This window comes from Leptidea sinapis, chromosome 15 (genome assembly GCF_905404315.1).
Source record: "Leptidea sinapis chromosome 15, ilLepSina1.1, whole genome shotgun sequence".
NCBI lineage: Eukaryota > Metazoa > Arthropoda > Insecta > Lepidoptera > Pieridae > Leptidea > Leptidea sinapis.
The window spans coordinates 5,740,622-5,765,646 of record NC_066279.1 but is presented as its reverse complement, the minus strand read 5'-3'; the positions used below and the strand labels follow the sequence as shown (position 1 = coordinate 5,765,646).

Here is a 25,025-nt window from a genome sequence, read left to right as displayed (position 1 = left end):
TTCTTCTCATTCAAGCTCAACTTTTCCGAAGTGGTGGTAAAATCTATTAACATTCATAAGTGTAATTTTAACTGAAGTGAATAAATAATGAAATTTTTATTCGTTCTTGTATGCCTTGGAATGGCAAGGACAAACAAGTGTACAAGTCACCTGTTGGTAAGTGATCACCACCACCCACACAGTGCAGCACCTGAGGAATCACAGGAGCCTTTCAAGGGTATCGTATCACCGGTTTATATTTGACCTATATGTACAGACCGCAAAGTTAAAGTGAACCAGTTTTATCAGCAGTAGAAGTGAATGTATGTGCAGTGTTTGTTTGGGGAAGTTCTACCACACATCAATGTTCTTTAGGGCTAAGGATTGCTGATGCATACCGATATTATTCGATGATATCACGATAAGGGTCTTGTGATGTGTTAAGACTGACATTGTCACCTTTATGCCATGGTGCCGCTTAGCACCAAATTCTCATCAGCTCCGTCCCTTCTGTAAAATCCACTTAGGGGAATCGACCTACGGGACCTTAGAAAAAAAATGATGTCGACAGATGAAAATGATATTGAGCAATGCACGCACACTAACACAAAGTGACATACAAATCTCGAGTGTAAGACGTAGCTTGTCACGCACACTAAAGTATTAAACCTGGCCCGTTTTCATCGGTTGTCTAGAAGCAAGAGGCTCTATATAGACGTATAAATTATCTAAGATAAAGGACCTTCAAGAGATAAAGGATCTTCAAGGCAACTCATCTCTTAACACCTGTTGTTGCGGATGTCCATGGATGGTTACCTCACCTCTCCCAATCCTCCAATTAAAATAAGGGATAATACAAGCCGAACGTTCAGCTGATGGTAATTGATACGCCCTGCCCATTACAATGCAGTGCCGCTCAGGATTCTTGAAAAACCCCAAAAATTCTGAGCGGCACTACAACTGCGCTCGTCACCTTCAGTCATAAGATGTTAAGTCTCATTTGCCCAGTAAATTCACTAACTACGGCGCCCATCAGACCGAAACACAGTAATACTTTCACATTACTGCTTCACGGCAGAAATCGGCGCCATAGTTGTACCCATACTCTAGCCGGTATCCTGTGCAAAGGAGCCTCCCACTGGTAAATAATATATAAAAAATCTATATTTACTTTACTTTGCTGTGGTAAATCACGATAAAATTAATTATTGTAAAACATTCTCAATTCACTCCTGTTTGGTTTAAGACCTAACTGTTACGTCACCGTTACAAGATTAATAATTCTAGACGGAAGAGTGTTTTTCTTACATAAACTCAACTCAGTACTGTGTTTAGCTTGGAATTTATTGAACACATAATTTATTTAGTGCCCAATCTCGTATTTTGCGTAATACTGCACAGTATTGTTGTATATTTTATTAGCAGGTGCAAAAATAGCCTACGTGATAATATCTACCCTGTATGTTGGTCCGTCCTGTGGTTGATATTCAAGGAAAATTATTTTGAAAATAAGACAAAAATTCTATGAAGTACTTTTTTTGAATTCGGTAATGTTTGTAGAAAATACAGTAAGTACTTAAAAAAAAGTATTCAATGTTAATTACAATTAAGACTTTGTAACGATTTTTAAATAACGATTCAAATAGCCCGGAGGGTAGCGTTAACCCACTGTGCTAGTCCCAGGTTCAAATCCCGGTGGATGCAAATGCATTTATTCACTCATTTATCACTTTTATGGAATTGGAGGACAAACGACCGTACGGGTCACCTGGTGTTAAGTGATCAACGCCGCCCACATTCTCTTGCAACACCAGAGGAATGAAAGGAGCGGCGCCGGCCCTTAAGAAAGATGTACGCGCTTTTTTTGAAGGTACCAATGTCGTATCTTCCCGGAAACACCGCACAAGGAAGCTCATTCCATAGCTTTGTAGTACATGGAAGAAAGCTCCTTGAAAACAGAGAGGATTTTCTAATTTGTGGCATGTCGTGTGAAGGTGGAATTCGGCGGCAGGAATCAGTTGAAACAGTTCTTTGGAACACTCCCCGTGATAAATGCGGTAGAAGACGCACAATAAAGCGATGTCTCTACGCAACGCCAAGTGATCCAGCTGTTCGCAGAGCACTGGGTCCCCGACAATTCAAGCTGCTGTGCGTTGCACGTGGTCAAATTAATCGAGCTGATACTAGGGTACGCCAGACCAGAGATGAAAGCAATACTCGATATGAAGCTGGTGGACCTGCGCTTTGTAGAGCTCTAGAATGTGGGCCGGCTTGAAGTATTGCCGTGATCTATTAATGACGCCCAGCTTCTTCGAAGCCAATTTGGCTTTGCCCTCCAGATGGCCACGGAATTGGCAATCGCTCGAGATTTCGAGACCCAATATTTCAATACTAGGCGAGGCTGTAAGGGAAGTGTTGTCGAAGAGCAGTCATACGACAAATGGGGTTTTTTTTGTGATAAGCAACTTAACTTAAACTTGAGTCTTCTGGGGTTTAAATTGGACAAGGTTCTATATTAAATAACTAGAATTACATTATATAAATTTATATTACACAAAATAAACATAAAAATTATATAACCATAAAACTTTTGTGATGAACCTTTTTATTTATACAGAAATATATGAGATAGTTTTATGTGTTGATATTTACACCAGATTACACTTGTAGAACGAATTATGAAATCGCTGAGCCTTGTATCAATTTTATTTTTGTTAACGAGTAGCTCAAGATTATAACATAATGTATTATCTTGTCGAAATCCGTAAAGTGCCCACCTATCTCGTTACAAAATTATTGTAACAAGCGCTCGTAACACATAATTACTAATATATTAGACAGAAGCGTATAATGCAATTATAAATAAGATTGCTTATTCAATTTATGATTTATAAATTAAGTATGTACGAGTAACCCAAATTAGAATAAAGGTTTCTTTTAAAATAGATGTGGTCGTATTTTATTCAACATTAATATGAATATAGATAGTTTAATTTATTATATTAAAAAAATCAAGATGAAGGAATAAATAAAGGGTCGTGCCTCCTCCAGGTAACTCTCTCTTACTAGTCTCTATCATTTTTTAATGTAAATAAAACGAATTAAAGGACAGAAATATAATAGTTAAGAAATGATAAAAAAAATTCATATGACCACACAATGATGACTGCTCCCTTAGTTGACTCGAGCCAACTTTACCTGACCGAGCGTGACGGTGAAGTCTCATTCAATAAATACCCTCAAAATCAATTGGTAACCACGCCTTAAGATGACCCTATAAGAAATTCGAAAGTTGTTATATTTTTTAAACTTCAAACGTAATATATACATAGAGCTATACTATGTAGTACATACGTGTTATTAAAAAAAACTTGTACAAAACTAGCCTATGTTATGAGTTCAATAAACGTTTTGATTTTAGCACATATTATTAGCTAAACACTGAAGCAGGATTTTGTGAGTTTTCAGAGTTTTTTCATGGTGAAAATTATTTTTTTATTTGACTCATCTTATTTATTATTTAATTACATAATTATTATGGAAAAAAATGGGTGTCATTGTCATAAGCTTAGTATACTACAATCGGATTCTACATAATAGATTAAACATGCTGTGTAACAATTGTAATATTGCGTTGATACCTGAAGAAACAATAAAATGTGTGGCCTGCCAGGAAACGTGTCATTACGCATGTTTTGGAATAAAAGATACCGATTACAAAAAGATGCTGCCTATGAATAAAGCTAAGTGGAAATGTAATAACTGCAAATCAAAAAAAAAGGGAAGTAATTTAATAATAAGTCCTATTACAAACACCATTCCTGAGAGTAGTTTTCAGTCTATTTCAGCTCAAAACACCGATTTAAAGTCTATGCTTGCTCACTTTGACGATAGATTTAATAGTTTAAATTCTACAATTGAATCATTTAAATGTTTCTTTACTGATGAATTTCGTAAGCTTTCTGAAACAGTAAGTTCATGGTCTTCAAAAATTACTACTATGGAGTCATGCATAAATACCATCGTAGACCGTATAAATGATTTAGATAAGGAGGTCTCTAAAGTTAACAGCTATCAAATCGAATTAAATGATTTAAAGCAAAAAATTAATGAACTATCAGAAGGCACCTTGAGAAACGACCAGTGGGTTCGGCGCTCGAATATTCAGATTAACGGCATCCCACACAAAAAAAGCGAAAACTTAATTCAAATTGTTAAAAGTTTAGCGTCAAAAAGTGGTTACTGCTTAAATCCAGATACGGACATAGATTTCGTGACCAGAGTGGCAATTAAGAATGACTCGGTAGAAAATAAACCCCGCCCAATTATATTAAAAATGCAGGCACGATATAAAAAGGATGACTTTCTTTCATCACTAAGGAAAATAAAAAATTTAAAAGCTTCCGACCTTGGATATGCCGGTGTTAATACTCCAATATATGCTAATGATCACCTATCAACCTATAATAAATCTCTTCTAAATGAGGCTAGACGAAGAGCAAAGCAGAAAGGCTTCATGTATTGCTGGGTCCGTAACTGTACGATCATGGTTCGGAAAACTAGCAGCTCACCGGTTATTCATATAAGTTCTAGTGAATGTTTAAAGAAAATCACATAAGTGCTACCATACTAAACTCATACATGTTTGTCTTTGCTTTGATATTAATGACTTTTAAAATTATTTATAGATATTATAGTTTTAATTGTAGTTGCTGTTTTTGCAAGCTTTATAATGTGGTTGGTTCTACGAGGGAATGTTTCTATAAGCTAGTTATTTTATTATTTATTATAAGTGCTTTTATTTATTGCTATACAATTTTGTGGTGTATGTTTTTAAACTTATTTTGTAGAAAACTGTTTGAACAAATTTTGGATCGAATTATTACCTATGATTACTATTTATTAATGCTTCTTCTAACTTAGTATGGCTCTAACTATATTTTACCAAAACGTTAGGGGATTACGCACCAAAACAAAACAATTTTATTTGAATCTTTTGAATATGAATTATGATATAGTTTGTTTGAGCGAAACATGGTTGTCAGAAGGATTTTTCAATGAAGAATTTTTTGACTCGCGATATAGTGTATACCGAAATGATCGTGATTACAAGCGTCTAGGAGTGACTATGGGTGGGGGTACACTGATTGCTGTACGTCGTAGTTGTGTTACTGTAGACATGCGTCACTCTTACGTGCCTCCATGTTTGCCTGATGCGGACATTACTTCTCTGGACCTACTTTTGGAAAAGTATACAACCCGAAAAAAGTTAAGGGTTTTCTGCTGTTATTTTCCACAAAACACACAACAAAGTAACTCTCAAGCTACATTTTTTGAATATTTATCTGATCTAGTAATTAAATTCCCAAATGATAAATTCATAGTATTAGGAGACTTCAATGTTAAGGATGCAACATGGCTGCATGTTCCCGGAGGACATATTACCATTGTAAACACTTCTTATAATAATTTAGTTAATCAGCTATTTGCATTTATGACATTTACAGGATTTAAGCAGTATAATAATATTTACAACAATAATAATAGACTATTAGATCTTGTTTTATCTAATACGGTTTGTGTGGTCAATAGAACAAAACCATTAGCATTGCCAGAAGACGGTCATCATCCATCCTTAGTGGTGAAGGTTGAGAGTGAAAAAAATAACAAGTACTTACGAGCACCGACTCGTGTTGTTCGTTGTTATCACAACGCCGACTACAATGCAGTTAATGATGAATTATCAAAAATTGACTGGGTTGAAGAGCTCTCATCAGAAGATATAACATGTGCCGTAGGAAAATTTTATTTTATACTTAACCATATTATAGATCGAATTGTCCCTACAAAACTAGTGCATGAAAATGATAAGTTTCCGTCGTGGTACTCTAGATCTTTAATAAAGTTAATTAAGAAAAAACTGAAAGCTCATAAAAAATGGAAAATATACGGAAGATCTAGTGATTATGATAGGTTCTCGGAATTACGCCGTGAAACAAAACGTTTAGAAGCAGAATGCTATGATTTATTTATTAATAAGGCCGAAAATAATATTTATAGCAATTCTAAAAAATTCTGGGCATTTGTAAAATCTAAGCGAAGTAGTAATTGCATTCCAGACTGTATGTACTATGATGATGATACTGGATCAGACGGTCAAATGATAGCTAATATGTTTAACACATTCTTTAGCTCCGTTTTTACAGCCGATTCTAATACTAGATTTAGCCATGATAACTTACCATTAAGATATACTCAAACTTTTGCGAGAACAATAGACATTACACGTGAAAAGGTAGAAAAGTACTTGTTAAAACTTGACCCAACCAAAGGAAGTGGTCCCGATCATTTACACCCAATTTTACTGAAGGCATGTAGTAGACAAATTTCAATACCTTTAGATATACTCTTTAGGAAATCATTACATTCAGGTAGTTTACCATCAATATGGAAAATGTCTTTAATTGTTCCCATTTTTAAAAGTGGTGACAGACATAATATTAAAAACTATCGTGGGATTTCAAAGATATCGGTCATCCCAAAATTATTTGAAAAAATTATCTATGACACTTTATTTCCTTTATTACGACCACTAATTATTCCACAGCAACATGGATTTGTAAATAAACGCTCGACGGAAACTAACCTTTGCGAATTTCTAGATGAAGTAATGGATGCCTTAAACAATGGATTCCAGGTAGACACAATTTATACCGACTATTCAAAGGCGTTCGATAAAATTTCGCATGCTCGACTATTATTTAAACTTCAGCGTATCGGTATTCAAGGAGATCTTCTAAGATGGCTGGAGTCGTATCTCCGTAACAGAACACAAGCGGTAGCTGTTAAAGGATTTATTTCTAGTTTTGTCCCTGTTACATCGGGCGTTCCTCAGGGCTCTCACCTTGGCCCATTGTTATTTAACATATTTATTAATGATGTTTTGCAATCTTTTAAAAATTCTAATATTTTACTTTATGCGGATGACACCAAAATATTTAAAATAATAAAAGAAAAACAGGACTGTGTTGACCTACAAAGCGATTTAATTGAGTTAGGAAACTATTGTTCCGCTAATGACTTATACCTCAATGTTGACAAATGCTGTATGATAACATTTTCGAGGAAAAAAATGCCAATTTTCTTCAAATATAAAATAAACAATAAACCCCTTAAAAGGGTGTCAGAAATAAAAGACCTTGGGGTAACGCTAGATTCGGCTCTCTTATTTGAAAATCATATTGACAATATGACAGCAAAAGCTTATAAAATGCTTGGTTTTATATTCAGACAGGGAAATGACTTCAAAAATATTCATACTTTTAATCTTTTATATAATGCTTATGTCAGACCATATTTAGAATATGCCTCGACTGCTTGGAACCCACGTTATACAAAATATATAGATGCTATAGAAAGTGTACAAAATAAATTTATTAAAAGATTAAATTATAAGTTTCAAAATTGTAATACTCCTAAATTTAATTACCTATCTTTACAACAGCGTAGAGAATACAGAGATCAAGTTTTCCTTTTCAAAATATTACATGACTTAATTGATTCCAATCGTATTTTAAGTAACATTAAACTTAACTGTCCAAAACATTATACACGTTCTATAGATACATTCTTTATCCCTGTTCGTAGAACTAATTATACTAGCAATTGTTTTATTATAAGAGCATGCAACACTTATAATAATAATTATAGTCACTTAGACATTTTTCATAGCAGCTATCCAACTTTTACTAAAAAAATTAAAGAATATCTTAAACATTCTTAAAATATGTCCAACCGATAAATTTGATAAATTTTGTTTCATTTGTATTTTTGTGTACTTTTTTCGCCTTATGTTTAATTGTATATAAAATCGTTATATTTTGTATTATATTCACTCCTACTTTGTTTATATTTAAGTGGAAACTTTATTGGCTTGTGTAATATAAATTATGTGTTACAATGTGTATATAACTTAAGCTGTTTGTTTTCCAATAAATAAATAAATAAATAAATAAATAAATACTAGCATAATAGACAAACACTCTCCTCATTACGGCGAGACTAAATTTAAAATGTTCACATGAAATCTGCGAAACTATCACACATGCGATAGTTTCACAGATGTGTTAGTGAAGTGTGTAGTATTTTGCTATTTGAAAATCCCTGTGACAAAGATTGATAAACAGCGTCACATTCACGTATACAAAATTTTTGTTTAGCGCGTATATTTTTTTTATCGAAAAAGGGACGAGAGGATCTTGACGTTCAGCTGATGGAAATTTATACGCCCTTCCCATTACAATGTAGTGCAGCTCAGGATTCTTGATAAACCCAAAAATTCTGAGCGGCACCAGTAATTTCACTAACTATATATATAACTGTATATAAAATGTATATAAATTCTACGAAAATAAAAGTAGTATTGAATAATCAGTATTTACCTATGAAATGATTTTTAGTTGGATTTTTGATATATGAAATAGCACAATCTAATACATAAAACGACACCATGATATTTTTTAATTAATATCCGTTAAACCACAGAACAATAACAATAAAAACACTAAAATTAAAATACAGTCCAATTTGACAGGAGACTAATGGACACTAAATTGTTCTAAAACGCTTTCACTCACTCTCACACAGGGTTTGTCTATAGCTGTAGTATACTAAGTTTATGGTCACCGTATAGAAAATTCAATTTGCTAGACGCTTAAGCTTTTTTAATGTTTATATGAAAAAAAAAACAAATTTTACATTTTTATGTAGGTTTAGTTTTTACTAAACCTACAAAAATTCACAGTATAACTTGCAACATAGCGTTTGATTGCTCAGTGAAGTAGTGATGCTTGAATTCTCATAAGAAATTTTCAATAAGAAAAATACATTTATAATATTCCCCTGCATATTTAATTTTTTTTTTGTGGAATAGGAGGATAAACGAGCGTACGGGTCACCTGTTGTTAAGTGATCACCGCCGCCCACAATCTATTGCAACACCAGAGGAATCACAGGAGCGTTGCCGGCCTTTAAGGAAGGTGTACGCGCTTATTTTGAAGGTACCCATGTCGTATCGTCCCTGAAACACCGCACAAGGAAGCTCATTCCACAGCTTTGTAGTACGTGGAAAAAAGCTCCTTGAAAACCGCACTGTGGAAGACCGCCACACCTCCAGATGGTGAGGATGATATCCTAACTTGTGGCGTGTCGTGCGAAGGTGGAATTCGGCGGCAGGAATCAGGTTAAACAGCTCTTCGGAACACTCCCCGTGATAAATGCGGTAGAAGACACACAATGAAGCGACGTCTCTACGCAACGCCAAGTGATGCAGCCGTTCACAGAGTACTGGGTCCCCGACAATTCGAGCTGTTCTGCGTTGCACGAGGTCAAATGGATCGAGCTGATATTGGGGCGCGCCAGACCAGAGATTACAGCAATACTCCATGTGTGGCCGGACCTGCGCTTTGTAGAGCGCTAGTATGTGGGCCGGCTTGAAGTATTGCCGTGCTCTATTAATGACGCCCAGTTTCTTTGAAGCCAATTTGGCTTTGCCTTCCAGATGACCACGAAATTGGCAATCGCTCGAGATTTCGAGACCCAGTATTCCGATACTAGGCGAGGCTTTGAGGGAAGTGTTGTCGAAGAGCGGTGATACGACAAATGGGGTTTTTTTAGTGGTAAACGCGCAAACTTGAGTCTTCTGGGGGTTAAATTGGACAAGGTTCAATTTTTCCCATTCCGCGACCTTCTCAAGAGAGGACTCGATAGAAGACACAAATTTCTCCCGGCACTGGTCGACGATTTCCCGAGAGAGACCTACATGGCCCGTGTATATGGCATCACCAGTGCTGTCGTCTGCATAGCAATGAATGTTGGAGGTGTCCAACATATCATTGATATGCAGAAGAAAAAGCGTGGGAGACAGCACACAGCCTTGGGGCACTCCAGAATTCACGAGCTTCGGGTTCAAGCAATATCCGTCGACAACGACCTGTATGCTACGCCCAGTGAGGAAGCTGGAGGTCCACTTGCACAAGCTCTCGGGAAGCCCAAATGATGGAAGTTTGGAGAGGAGCACCTTGTGCCATACACGATCATAGGCCTTCGCCATTTCCAGGCTAACTGCCAGGCCTTCCCCCTTGCTTTCAATAGCCGCAGCCCATCTATGTGTCAGGTATACCAGAAGATCACCTGCCGACCGACCATGGCGAAACCCGTATTGTCGGTCGTTGATCAACTGGTGACCCTCTAGGTATACCAAGAGCTGACGGCTAATTATGCTCTCCATGATTTTGGAGAGCAGGGAGGTAATAGTAATAGGCCTGTAGTTTGCCGGATCCGAACTGTCTCCTTTTTTTTTGGATCGGATGGACATGAGTCAGGGACTATGCCTTTAGAATAAGAGTGTCGGAATAAACGCGTTAGCACCGGCGTCAACTCAGGGGCACACGTCCTAAGCACGATTGGAGAAATGCCATCCGGCCCGCTCGACTTCCTGACGTCCAACGAAAACAGAGCTCGCCTAACAGTTTTCTGTCTGAACTGTACTTGCGGCATAGAGCTCTGACACCGCGGGATGGTCGGCGGTGTTTTTCCGTTGTCGTCAAGAGTCGAGTTGGAGGCGAAAAGAGTGCACAAGAGATCGGCTTTCTCTTTTGCCGTATGGGCCAGGGTGTCATTCCTCATGTGCAACGGCGGCATGGACGGCTGGCTGAAGTTACCAAGAGCAGCTTTCGACAACGACCAGAACTTGCGTGTTCCGGTCGGGTAACTGGAAAGCTGCTCGCCGATTTTGACCACGTGTTTTGACTTTGCACGGGCGATTTACCGCTTAAAAAATCTGGAGGCATGGTTGTATTTCCTCTTAAGAACTGTTTAGTTCGGATCCTTTGTGCTCAGCGCCGCAACCCAAGTTCGATACGCCTGTTTTTTGCAGTCAGATGCTGCTTTAACTGACGCATCGAACCAGGGCTGTGATCTGCCACCGATGGGTACTACAGAGTTTGGTATAAAAATATCCATACCCTGTAGGATCACATCGGCTACTGCAACGGCGCAGGCACTAGGATCATCCGAAGGGAAACAAACCCTGCCCCAAGGGTAGGATGCAAAAAAGGAACTCATCCCATCCCAATCTGCTGACTTGTAGTGCCAAACGCGGCGGGTCGCTGGTGGTCTGCGACGTTGGCGTCGGATAGGCACTACACTCCTGTCCAGGCAATGGTCGGACGTTCCGAGAGGGGCGTCGACAAAGACCTGGTAACCATCGGGATGTGTAGTCAGCAGAAGATCCAATAAGGACGGCATGTGGCTATCCACATCCGAGAGCCGCGTTGGCGACTCAACCAATTGGGACAGACCATACGCCAATGCAAAATTATGCACAGATCGCCCTGCGTAGTCTGTGGTACGTGATCCAAGCCATTTGGCATTGTGCCCGTTGAAATCACCCAAGACTACGATTTTAGCGGAGGGGATCTGTGCAAGTACGTCGTCAATTGCCGCTTGAACGCAGCCCATGAGATGATCGGTTTCTGCGTTACCACTATGGGACCTGTAGACACACGCATAGATGCGAACGCGGTCCTCTAAATCTACGCGGAGCCAGAGAGTGGACAGGTCCCTACCCTCAAAATTGCCGAGACGGCGACAGCAGATATCCTCCCTAATGTACACACATACCCCGGCATGAGACAAAAAATTGTGCTCAATTTTGTACCCGGGGTACGTTAAATATGACATATCGCTAGGTCGAGATATCTGCGTCTCAGTAAGGAAACACAAGGCCGGCTGCGCCGTCTCAAGGTGGTGGTGGACGGCGTTTAAATTGGAGTGAATTTCCCTGATATTGCAAAAGTCCACGTTGAGAGTGGAGCGGGGTGCCGTGGTGATACTGCCTCGTTTGTCCTTGGTCATGCGGTGTTCTGTGCCCTCCCCAGAATACGAAGGGCAGCCCGAGCTAGAGTGCCCGGGGAGGGATTCTCCAACTCTGGTAGAGCCGGTACCCTCCTGGGGAAAAATCTTTTTTATTTCCACTGTCATATTCGGGTGGAGGGGGGGGGGGAATGGCCACCGGTCCTCGACACTAACCTATGCGAAACATAGCGGCACTAGGCCGCTACTTCACGCCGGTATTCTGTGCGAGTGTGGTAATTAACCCGGACGAGTCTGGCCCGATTGTGCTGAAGTCAAAAGACGGCAGCGTGACTCTCCCACTTCTAAAAAGCCCTTAGTCGCCTCTTACGACACCCATGGGCCTGGGACGCCCCTATTCTTTTTACGCCCCGGGAAAAGTACAGGGTTGATCCAATCAAACTGAGATGTCTGTTGCTAGACCATAAGGTTGTAAAGTAATTATAATAAAAATTTTATATAAGGAATTATAGGAATTAATGCATTAGGTTTTATTGACGATTTTAATTCAACGAAGTAAATTCTTACCAAAAATCTCGTTAAAGAGCATTCCTCTAATAATTTTGTGGGCTAACAATGTATATTTTATATAGACAATTTACCAGAGGGATCTTTTGTACAGGATGCCGGCTAGATTATAAGCACAACGTCACCTATTTCTGCCTTGAAGCAGTAATGTGGTATGCAGTACTGCGTTCCGGTTCGAAGGGCGCCGTCGTTAGTGAAATTACTGGGAAAAATGAGGCTCTACAACTGTCGCAATGTGACGAGTGCAATTGTAGAGCCGAGCTGCTCAGATTTTTTTAGTTTTTGATGAATCCTGAGCGGCACTGTATTGTAATGGGCAGAGCGTATCAATAACCATCAGCTGAACGTCCTGCTCGTCTCGTCTAATATTGTCATAAAAAACTCAGGTTTTACTTAATTTTCGTATGGGCTGACCTCGTCCGTTACACGACAGTCATGGTGGGATAACTTTATTAGCAATCGTCACATTACTAAACTTCACCCTCAAAGAGTAGTAGAATACACAAATGATTGAAACCCAGTTAATAGCGAATTGATTTTGCGCATTACAAGTTCGGTACCATCATACTTACTATAATAAAATATAGTATATAGTACATTTTAGTAAAATAATTTGTTAATTTTTTTATTGCATGGCAGCTATTATGAGATGCGCCAAGAAATACATACGAGTTTTATGTTTTATGAGACAACACGCTGAGAGAGAGACAGGTGGTCGGACAGATAGCGGAGTCTAAGCAATAGGGTTCCTGTTAGTTTCTCTTCGTGCACGGAACCCTTAATTCATAAACATATAAAAATATCGCTTTAGTTTAAATTGCAAAAATTATTACACTTATACTAGCTGACCCAGCAAACGTTGTATTGCCGATAATAAATAGCGATACAAAAGTAACTGTTGATCGTAGATGGGTGAAAATTTGAAGTTGTATGTATTTTTTAATGTTGACTCATAATCAAAAAATTAAAAAAAAAATGTAAAAAAAAAATTCGTGTGGACCACCCTTAACATTTAGGGGGATGAAAATGTTGTCCGATTCTCAGACCTACCCAATATGCACTCAAAATTTCATGAGAATCAGTCGAGCCGTTTCGGAGGAGTTCAAAGTTTAACACCATGACACGAGAATTTTATATATTAGATTATTATTTATTAAAATATACGTGACTTAAATGTTCACGCCTGTGTTAAGATGATCATAATAATATACTGTAATGATGAACAGTTATTAAAAAAAAATCCTTCAGTAAATAATTATGAGCTTGGTTATTATTATGTTTTCTGCGACTGACACTAGTACATACCTACCACACATTTAAAATCTTTTTTCTACTCCTCAACTTTTATCTGTCATTTATACAGCCACGATCAGTAGTATAAGTACATACTTGATATATGAGTCATTGAAAAAGTCTACACTGTATGGCCTAAAAAGGAGTTTATTGGTACTTAAATGTTGCCAAAAAGAAGTTGTTTTGTGCCACAATTAAATCTAGGTTAGGAATGGTAGGTTTATAGGATAAATAGATAATACTTAGTACATACGTTTTCATGCTTAAATTATTAAACTAAAAATTTCAATCTATATGTTTACGCTTCATTTTTAACCTACGTAAATACGATCATGTCTACTCCTACCGAAAAAAACTCAACTGGCTTCCTATACGTCTACGTCGCAATTCCCACATTCTACACCTTCTTTACTCCATAATTTTTCACCAAAACACTCCTCTTTACCTTAAAGACAGATTTGAGCTACTAGGGTCTCAGCATGAGCTTTCGTTGCGCTCTGCTGCGAAACAAATACTAAATGTTCCTTTCCATAAATCTGATAGCTATCACTATTCTTATTTTATTTATTTTATGGAATAGGAGGACAAACGAGCGTACGGGTCACCTGGTGTTAAGTGATCACCGCCGCCCACACTCTCCTGCAACACCAGAGGAATCACAAGAGCGTTGCCGGCCTTTAAGGAAGGTGTACGCGCTTTTCTTGAAGGTACCCATGTCGTATCGTCCCGGAAACACCGCACAAGGAAGCTCATTCCACAGCTTCGTGGTACGAGGAAGAAAGCTCCTTGAAAACCGCACTGTGGAGGACCGCCACACATCCAGATGGTGGGGATGATATAGTAACTTGTGGCGTGTCGTGCGAAGGTGAAATTCGGCGGCAGGAATCAGGTTGAACAGCTCTTCGGAAAGTGTTCCGTTCCGGAAAGAGTTAAATTTATCACGGGGAGTGCCCCGTGATAAATTTAACTACTTCTTTCTCCATTAATGCCATCACTCTTTGAAATCAACTGCCGCTTACTATCCGTCAAGCACAATCATTAGCATCCTTTAAAAATCAACTAAAAAAACATTATCTGTCCTCTAATTGATTGAATCTATCTGTATGTATCCACCAACATAATTCAACAATTCTGAAATGTTAATTATTGTTCCTACTTTTTACATATTTTACTTTCTTATAAATTTATCTATATTTTAGTATAGTATATATTATGTGTGTCTATATTTCTGACACTTCTTACCCTTTTAATGTACTGCTTTTCTCTTTTATTGTATTACAAATGGTTGCCTGGAAGAGATCACTATATAGTGATGAGGCCGCCATTTGCACCATATCATGTAATTATGTATGTTAGTAATTAAGTTATATTTTGTTAATGTGGTGTCAAAAAAGTGTAATAAATAAATAAATATGTTATGTTTTTTTAAAGTGATAACCCTCACTTCTAGAATTAATACACAAATAAAATTACTCACTAATTAACCTCCGGCATTCCGTGCCCATGGTGCCATGTGCCATGGTGCTCTAACCAACTGAGCTAACCGTTCGAGTTCCGCCTCGTTATAAAATTTTGCTTGCTTTATTCAACTTCCAGGTTGTGGCTTCATCAACAGGATCTACTTTGCAGTTGATTACCTGCTCAACCCCAATATTTGTATATTAGGAAATTGACTTGAGATGTCGCTCTTGTAAATCTAAACAATATGTTATGTTTTTTTAAAGTGATAACCCTCACTTCTAGAATTAATACACAAATAAAATTTGAAAAACAAAATTTTACGAACGATGCGGGATTCGAATCTACGACCTTCGGCATTCCGTGCCGGTGCTCTAACCAACTGAGCTAATCGTTCGAATACCTCATCGTTCATACAATTTTGTTTTTCAAATTTTATTTGTGTAAACATTTTAATGACAACTTGAAAAAAAAATGTCAATATTATTTGCCAAGATGTTGCTAGGTATATTTTGTTATTTTCAATTTTCCCGCTTTGTCTGTATCTTTCCACTCACCAGAGATAATTAATAAGTATATAATACATTTCCCACCCATTTAAGCGGAAACTCAAAAATATGTTATATTTATTTGTTTAATTTAACTTGTGATAATTTTTGTTTTTTTTTTGTAGTGAAAATAAGGGACGAGACAAGATGATGCAGTGCCGCTCAGGATTCTTGAAAAACCCAAAAATTCTGAGCAGCACTACACTTGCGCTCGTCGCCTTGAGACATAAGCCCCCTTATTCATAATAGTCTGCTAACTTAAAGCATTGCTAATTCTCACTCTGTCTTCTTCTATTGACCTAAGTCAGAATGAGAAAAAACACTCCTTAGCGGCTCTTTAAAGGTAGCGGACCATTATGAATATGGGGGAAGATGTTTAGTCTCATTTGTCCAGTAATTACACTAGCTACGGCGCCTTTCAGACCGAAACACAGTAATGTTTAAAATTACCTAGTCGTAGAGAAAATATTGTATGCGACACGTTGTATAACTAGTTCTATGTGAGCTGCACACCGCAACCCGCGCCACTCGTGTTTCTTGACTCTTGTTATACAACTGTGGCATAAAGTACTATTAAAGAACTAAAATAAGTCAAATTCTTTATTATTTTAACTAACTATGAAGAAAGGCACAACACAACAGGCACGCAAGGCAAGGCGTGTGGCAAGCGGGGGGAGATGCTTCCGCTGTTTATCTCACGCCTCAACTGCATTAAACTTGCGCGCTATCTATACTTGCTTTATGCTTTAATTAGTTTTTTTCATTTTATGGTATCATATTTGTACCGAAAGAACTTTTTCTTCTTAATACCCAGTCATACTACCAGTGGCAGGCTTGCCGGCTAGATTATGGGTACCACAACAGCGCCTATTTCTGCCGTGAAGCAGTAATGTGTAATCATTACTGTGTTTCGGTCTGAAGGGCGCCGTATCTAGTAAAATTACTGAGCAAATAAGACCTAACATCTTATTTCTCAAGGTGATGAGCGCAGTTGTAGTGCCGCTCAGAATTTTAGGGTTTTTAAGAATCCTGAGCGGCACTGCATTGTAATAGGCAGGGCGTATCAATCATCATCAGCTGAACGTCCTGCTCGTCTCGTTCCTTATTTTCATAAAAAAATACATAAGTAAGAGGCCAAATAAGTTGTTTTAAGAGTTTTTGTCTGTTTGTCGGTTTGTTTTTGCACACGAATCAAGTATGGTTAAACCAAATTGTAGCGGTTCTGAACATTTGGTGTTCATTTAATTTCAGTCAGTTCATAAATATAAAAGTTAAGTTAATTTAAATAATATGTTATAATGTAAGCAGGCAGAGTCGCAGGCTTTTCAATATTTAAACTTATTATTATTTTCAACTTTAAAGAAAAATCTTCTCTCTCCAATCTAAAGTAAAACTATCATTTCTGGGAAGTGTACCAAGAATACTGGCAACATTTCCGCGTTGGATAGCTAGGCTGATCCGTTGAGCAAAATAGCTGCACGTAGTTAGTACATATAATATGAATATAATTCCAATGTTTGTTCGTTCAAAATAACAAATATCTTAAAATGTTTCACCGGTCATTTTGAATTTCGCACACAACGTTGTTTTCGTAGAAGGGCATGTTTATTAGTCTACTAGCTGACCCAGCAAACGTTGTATTGCCGATATTAAAATCGCGATACAAAAGTAACTGTTGATCGTAGATGGGTGAAAATTTGAAGGTGTATGTATTTTTTAATGATGACTCATAATCAAACAAATTAAAAAAAATGTCAAAAAAATTAAAAAAAAATTTGGCGTGGACCACCCTTAACATTTAGAAGGATGTAAAATAGATGTTGTCCGATTCTCAGACCTACCCAATGCACTCAAAATTTCATCAGAATCGGTCAAGCCGTTTCGAAGGAGTTTAACTACAAGCACCGCGACATGAGAATTTTATATATTAGATAATATATGTATAGATGAACTACAGTGAAGCAAATGGTTTTACTAGTGCAATAATTAGCGTCTAGTGAAATAATATTTGGTAAGGGAATGTAATTTCTTCGCAATTAACTTGCCACTTTGTTCAATGGTTTTCTTGTAAGCAGTGACATGGTCTCGTTGCTGTTGAAGTTTGAAACTGCTGATTAAAAAAACTAGACACTACTTGACAGTGTGGTAGTCCTGTCTTAATGTAAAGCCTCTATTAATGATCCTGGAACGATACGACATTGCTACCTTCAAAGAAGCGCGTACATTTTTCTTAAAAGCAATCAAGCAAAATCGCCAGCAGTTCAAGCTTGAGCACCCCTGCTTTAATCTCATCAATTGCAGTAGAGATCCAAATGGCTTGTATTGCCCGTAAAAGATCATAATAATCAATGACCTTCCAGCCCCACCCCTTCCATATCTCCTTATTGCGATGCGTATTGCCACAGTCTGTGAAGCCTGACTGACCCCTGACCACTACCTTTTTCGGAAGTTGTTTTCGTTCGTGATCCACTTTTCATCACCAGTTATCAATATCTCCAAAAACGGTTCGGTTTTCTGACTTCCCAATAAACTGAATTGAGAACGTCTGGCACACAGACATTTTTTTTATCTAGCTTTTTTCAAATCGGCCAAAACTCTTTTGTTGGTTAATTCCCAGTACTTCAGGTATGTCATAACTACTGAGCGTTCATTATCCTTAACAGAGCGAATTGCATCTTTGACATCAAAATTCCCGGATTTAAAACGCTTATACCGAATCTGTGCTGATTTTACTAACACTAGGTACCGTAAGACCTACTTAAACGACAAAAACTATTCCGCGCAGGCCACTGTACTACATGTTTTTCCTGTTGTAAAACAAAATTTGTAATTTTTTGTAATTTTTATAACTTATCGAATTTACACTTTTGATTCACTCTTTTTGCCAGAAATTTTGAACGAACAATTTAGCTAAGAATCAGTTCGTTGACACATTTTTCTTAGAGTTTACTACACAGTACTTATACAAGTACCAATAAATAAAAGTGAAAATAAAAGAAATAAAAACCTATGAAAAAGAAATATAAAACTTAGTAAAGATTCCATGCGCCCGCGACTTGTCCGAGATGACACGACCAGTCACTTTACGCTGAGGTTTCTCAATTAAAATACTAATATGGACCTTGATGAAATAATCGCAAATGAAAAAAAGATTAATATTTATCAGTTATCAGGTTTATCAGTTATTCAAACATACAAACACAACGAAGAAATATATTTTTTACGTTCTGTTGCCTTTTCCTCGCTTCCTTTGATTATTATTTTGGAAAGATCTTTTATGTATATGTATGTATGTATATTGCAAAATTATACGATTATTTGCTTTTGGTATTTTTGATAATCTATATATATATAAATTACTACTTACCAAACGTCATTACTATTTACTATTAAAATACTTTTATCTTTATATATTTGTCAGGTTTTTATACATCGACATCTGTTGATAAATATAAATACTGAATCGAAGTAAACAATGTAATGAAATACACATTCCATTATGCGCCATCTAGTTAACAAGTATATGATTATTTATACACTGTTGTAAATATGCTGGTATGAGATTCAGAATGTTAAAAGATGGAGCTCTTAGGAAAACGTTTATTAATTAATCAATCACATTTAACAACGAATAAATAGTTTTAATCCAAAACAATGAATATTATTAGCATAACATATAAAATTAAAAGCCAACGTAATAGACTTTGGAATGATAATAAGATGATGCCACATCAGAATCCTGTTGGTGATCTACGCTGTGAACCTTTTCACCATCATGTTTGATAATTTCACTTAACTGATCTTTCTTTTCTGGAGCAGGTTCAGTAGCTTCATTTGCTGGCTTTTTGTTACTTTCTTCATTGGAAATTGTTGGCGCTACTTCAAAAGATGGTCCTTCTACAATTTCCATTTTTACGATTGGGGATTCTGTTTGTTTAATGGAATGGAATTCTACTGCTGGTTCTTCGTGAACTACTTTGATTTCGGGTTTTTCATTTATTGGAGCTGTTTCTACAGCTTCCTGTACGGGTTTTTTTTCAATGCTGTCATCATTTTCAGTTAGGGGTTCCTGGTGCTTGTGATCCTTATTTGGGAAGAATTGGTTAATTTTTATACCATGACCAGTTGGGAGGAACTGACGCGTGTGTCCAATGACCGAATAAGCTCGGTCACCATGTTTGTTAAAACTTTTGCTTACAACGGCATTGAAACTGAAATATAATATATTGTTATAGTTTAAGTGTAAAGTGAAATTGATGATTAAATTATCCGAAATTTTATTAAAATAAAAATACATTTATCTGTCGTTAATATTCTTTTTTGCTTAACAGTTTTATTTACCCATTAAAATCATCAGCGTTGTAGTGAACTTCTCTCAATGAACCATCAGCTTCTACCAGGCTGTACTCCCCTCTCACTCGGTGGCCATCACGCTCTTCATGGTGATGTTTGTGATCACCAGTTTTATGATCAGACACTGCATATTCAAATTCGTACTTGGGGTATGCCTGAAAAATTGTGATAAAATCAACTGCAAATAATTTAGTACATAAACTGTGTTAACTAAATTGGAAACAAAATATATTTGTGAATATAAGTTCTTTGACGTATCGCCTTAACGTCTCGAATAATACTCCAAAATTGAACTAAAATTTAGCTGCGCATTTCAAAAAGACTAATATTTTGGCTGTGCATAAATTTAATTTAATTTTTTTATTAGACAATTCAACGGACTATAAATTATTATATTAACAACCGTAAAATTACAGTTCTAATATGTACACCTATAACAGACTCAAGTGCTCATTGACCAATATTAATTTAAAGTAAGTGTTTTACAATTATTAAGTACAACTAAGATATTTTATGCGTCAAGATAGAACCTTTTGGTGCTAGACAACCGATGAAAACAGACCAGTATTATCACATTAGTGTGCGTGATTCGTGTGTCACTCGCGATTTATGTGTCACTTTGTGTTAGTGTGCGTGCGTTGCTCAAAATAGAGGCTAACAGTATATTCAATTTTTTCAACGTTTTTCATAGCTGTCACAGTCTATCTACTCGTATAAATGATCTTAGAAGTACAAATTAAAGTTGAAATGAATTATTATATTCGTTTTTTTAGTGAATAGTTTGACTTAAAACTATGTTAGTATTTTTTTAAGTGAGCCAAGAAAATTGTTGAACAATTGAGTATTTTTAACAGGCATGTTGTATTGTTCACCAGCTCTGATAAATTGATAGTTATTACTTTAGTTCTAAATTGAAGTTTTATAAATGTCTTCTTTAATAAAGTTAAACTTACGTAAGTATCATATTGCAGTCCAGGGCTTGGAGGGTGGTAAGTTTTAACGGTTTGCCATCCTTGACCACCGTTTCCAAAATATTTTTGATGAATTTCATTTGTATGGTCGATAACAATAGCTGAAGCAAAGCTAGCAAGGCAAAGAAGAAGAAGCATCTGAAACAATTTATGTACAAATTACTTAATAAAATCAAATCGAAAAATTTGTTTTATGTTTAGATTTTTATATACCTTGTGGAACATTTCAAATTATTTAGCGGCAAGTAACCGTGGCTTGCGGAAGAGTAAAAACTACTGATAATCCTAAGCAAAGAAATGTGTTTTATACTGTTTTAAACCATCTCCTATTATATAAAGTCACCAAAAATTGTTATCGTTTTATCCGAGAGCATTCGATTGTATTATGAAAAATTTAGGTTTGAAATGTTTGATCTTATCAATTGGTTATAATTGTTACTATTGTATTACTCGTATCGCAACTTTCAAAAGCGATTTTCTAAATTAAACTTAGGTTTCGTTGAATGTACAAAGTATTATCAACAACAATAATGGTTGTCGGTTAGTAATAAACTGAGATGTATAATTTTATAAACCAAAAAAAAAAATCCTACTAGGATGAAACCCATTGGAAAAGGAATAGAATATAACAAAAACTTATTTGGTTGTAAGTTTTTTTGTTTATCAATATAACATGGAATCTTACGTTTTCGAGTAATTAAAGTGTAAATTAATTTAATAAATAGCTCAAAATTGTACATGTAAATAAAATTCGGATTCGAGTTTTATTTTTCTTTGCATTTTCAGAAAACATTTTCCATTGTAATGTTGTAATAGTTTATTCACACCATCAAAAAGTCAACGAACAAAAATCCCACCGATTTTTCGTTGTGAAAAAAGTGTGAAAACAAAAGTTGTAGATTTTTTTTAGATATATATAACTTTTCCATTTGACTTTTTTCCATAGAACTTTTGCCAGAAATCGAGTTAAGCGTTTTTTACCTTTAAACACCCCCCTTTTCCACTTGCCGACCTCAGATCGCCCGTAATTTATTTTTCCTTTCATTTTTGATATATTCTCTTCCGTTTTCAATGGGTTTCATCCTACTATTTTTATTTTTGGTTTCAAAATCAAAAATTATCGACACTGATCTATTACACTAATTAGACGAAACACAAATAGGAAAATTTACAAACAAAAAAGGAATATTAAAGATTAATTGAATGAATTATACAATTTCTCATATAATTACAATTACATAATTATACCATTTGAATTGTGACTCGTTGATAGGACATCTCTCACCAAACCCTGACCACAAAACTGTAGAGGAATAGTATCTTAACTTCATACTAGAGCGTCCGAATCGACGCACGCACACATACACATGATTCACACGGGCGCTAAGCAATCTTGGTAACATAAAAATATTGAGTGCCACGCCGTACGCCGCTGAGACTAGTTGCTGTCTGAGTTAAATTAGCTGCACCGCATCGTCCGCGTCGTCAATATTTTTGTATGTACCAACCCTAGCGCTCCAACCAGACGTAGGTATAAATTTCAAGGAGACTGCTGAATGCTGAGACTGGATAATGACCACGCCGCAATTTTCCGACCACTTGTAGAGCTTCCTTGGAGCTATGAGCGAACAATTTATCATTTTGCTTGTAGTATTGACTTTGATTAACGCGAGTGTAACATATGAAACACTTTTAAAAGATTAAAACGCGTGTAATTGTAACTGTTATTATTTAAAATTTTTGGGTAAAAGTTACATTTTTAGAAACTAAAATAAAAATGTAACTTTTACCCAAATATCTAATGTAAAATCAGTTACAATTTCACTCGTTTGAATCCTTTAAAAGTGTTTTATTTAAAATTTGCTTCATTTAGAGGCTGTTAAACAATGTACAAGTAATTGTTTTAGTCTAGATAAATTAATGGCTTCATAAAAGTTCCGAGTAACACAGATTGCTTTTCACAATCACTTTACAGCTAGGTTTATTTCTAAGGTTTATTTACTAGATGACTTATATGCAGGTCGGTTTGGCAACTATAGTTCCGTTTGACGAAATGAAAATAGTTATTAAAAAATATTAGGAAAACGGTTGACCCTAAAGGCTGTTCGAGCTCAAATGTCTGGTAAAAAATTAATAAAAAACTATTTTTTTAATTTTCAAACAGCAATAACAGATTCAAACCATTCCTGATGTTTCACTCTATGAAACTCCCTTGTGTAGGGTAACAAAATTTAAATACTTGGGCCACTGGGTCACTGAAGATTTAACTGATAATGTCGACATCGATAGTGAACGTAGGTCGCTGGCTGTTCGCTGTAACATGCTGGCTCGCAGGTTTGCACGGTGTACGAAATCAGTAAAGATTACACTTTTTAAGGCATATTGCCAAACTTTTTACACCTGCAGCCTGTGGGTTGACTACACGCAGAGGGTATACAGTAATCTACGTGTGCAATATAATAATGCACTTACGTTGCCCCAGCAGTAGCTGGGGCTGCCGTGGCGTTGCAGTGCCTCAGGGATGTTCGCGGAGGCGTCCATTGATGGTTTCGCAGCCATAATACGAAAAAGATGCGCATCTCTGCTCGCTCGAGTCCGCGGCAGCACCAACACTATCCTGAGTATTTTTGTAGATTGCTGGGAGTCCCCTGTATTACAAATGTGGATGTGGCTTCACACCAATATGAAAATAAATTTGATTTAGGTTCTTACTAACATTAGTTTTTAAGTAAAACTTTACTAACAGAGATATGGATCTGATCTGAAATAAATATTTTTATTATTATTATTATTTTTATTATTAATAGCGGCACTCGACGCAGTTTTTTGAGCCTCATAAAGAATTTTGAGTTTCAATTGATCGAACTCGGAATTTCAAAGTTATTTCGAAAAACACTTTTTCGGTTTTCTTTCGTCAACATTAGACTCACGAACGAATCAACCAATTTTGGCGATCGACGTGGTTTTTTGGAATCGATCGGTAAAGTAGTTTATAAGTTATTGTAAAGAAAACACATATGGAAAAAAATTCGTAGTTTTCATGAGATTCCTTAAAAGTGTACCGGTCTGAATCGGTCCAAATTGTATTCAAAATCTAAGTTAGGTCATACTCTTTCGAATGGCGCTAACTACGATGAAATCGGTCGAGCTGTTCAAAAGTTATAAGAGGTTTACATATATATACACACACACACACACACACACACACACACACACTTACGACACAGCCTTTTATTAGGTATCTTGGAGTACTGATTGACGTCCGTCTTAATTTCAAGAAACATGTTGAAAGCATAACAGCAAAGTCAACAGCAGTGGTGACCAATCTGTCACGACTAATGCCAAATGTCGGAGGACCGAAACAGAAAAGGCGACTCTTGCTGACCTCAGTAGCTACATCAGTGTACTCATCAGCTCATACCAAAAGTAGAAGTATGGTTAAACCGCAAACACGGAGAAGTTGGGTACTATCTCACACAAATGCTTTCAGGACATGGTTGCTTTCGCGAATACCTCTACCGGTTTAAGCATGACGACTCTCCGGAATGCCCTACGTGCACTGGGACCATTGAAAACGCGGAGCACGTATTCTTTGTCTGTCCACGATTTGTAGCTGCCCGAAGTAAATGGGAAGAGGCGATAGAAAGCACAATCAGGATTCAGCCAAAAAATATTATAACCATACTGCTGGAATCACAGGAAGCTTGGGATGCTACAAACGGCTATGCAACCGAAGTGCTAAAGGAGCTACGCACCCAAGAGAGGGAAAGATCCCAAATAAGTCAAGCATCGTGGAAGTAGCTGCTAACACCTAAGTCCCTCCCCGTGAAGAAATGCTTGACGGCAATCCCGCGGGGAACAACGAGGGAACAGAAGAAAGAAGCGGTTTTTTAGTCGGTATAGGTCACCAGACTGAGTCCGACATACGGGGTCCCTGGCATCCTGACCCCACGATACGTAATAGTATTTTTCCCCTGAGAAA

General features: G+C 36.8%; 1 protein-coding gene and 1 long non-coding RNA gene across 2 annotated transcripts; one reads left to right on the top strand and one right to left on the bottom strand.

Moving 5' to 3' along the window:
- The first annotated feature begins 4,856 nt into the window (after positions 1-4,856).
- Positions 4,857-6,443, top strand: LOC126968180 (uncharacterized). Its single transcript, XM_050813038.1, has 3 exons — positions 4,857-5,111; positions 5,143-6,244; positions 6,411-6,443. Exons 2-3 carry the CDS (start codon positions 5,159-5,161, stop codon positions 6,441-6,443), a joined length of 1,119 nt encoding a protein of 372 aa, XP_050668995.1. The 5' UTR covers positions 4,857-5,111; positions 5,143-5,158.
- Positions 6,444-19,339: 12,896 nt separating this feature from the next.
- LOC126968257 (uncharacterized) lies at positions 19,340-20,340 on the bottom strand. Its single transcript, XR_007730178.1, has 2 exons — positions 20,061-20,340; positions 19,340-19,930 (listed from the first exon to the last, which is right to left on the bottom strand). It is a non-coding gene; the product is annotated as an uncharacterized LOC126968257 (long non-coding RNA).
- Between the last annotated feature and the right edge of the window lie 4,685 nt (positions 20,341-25,025).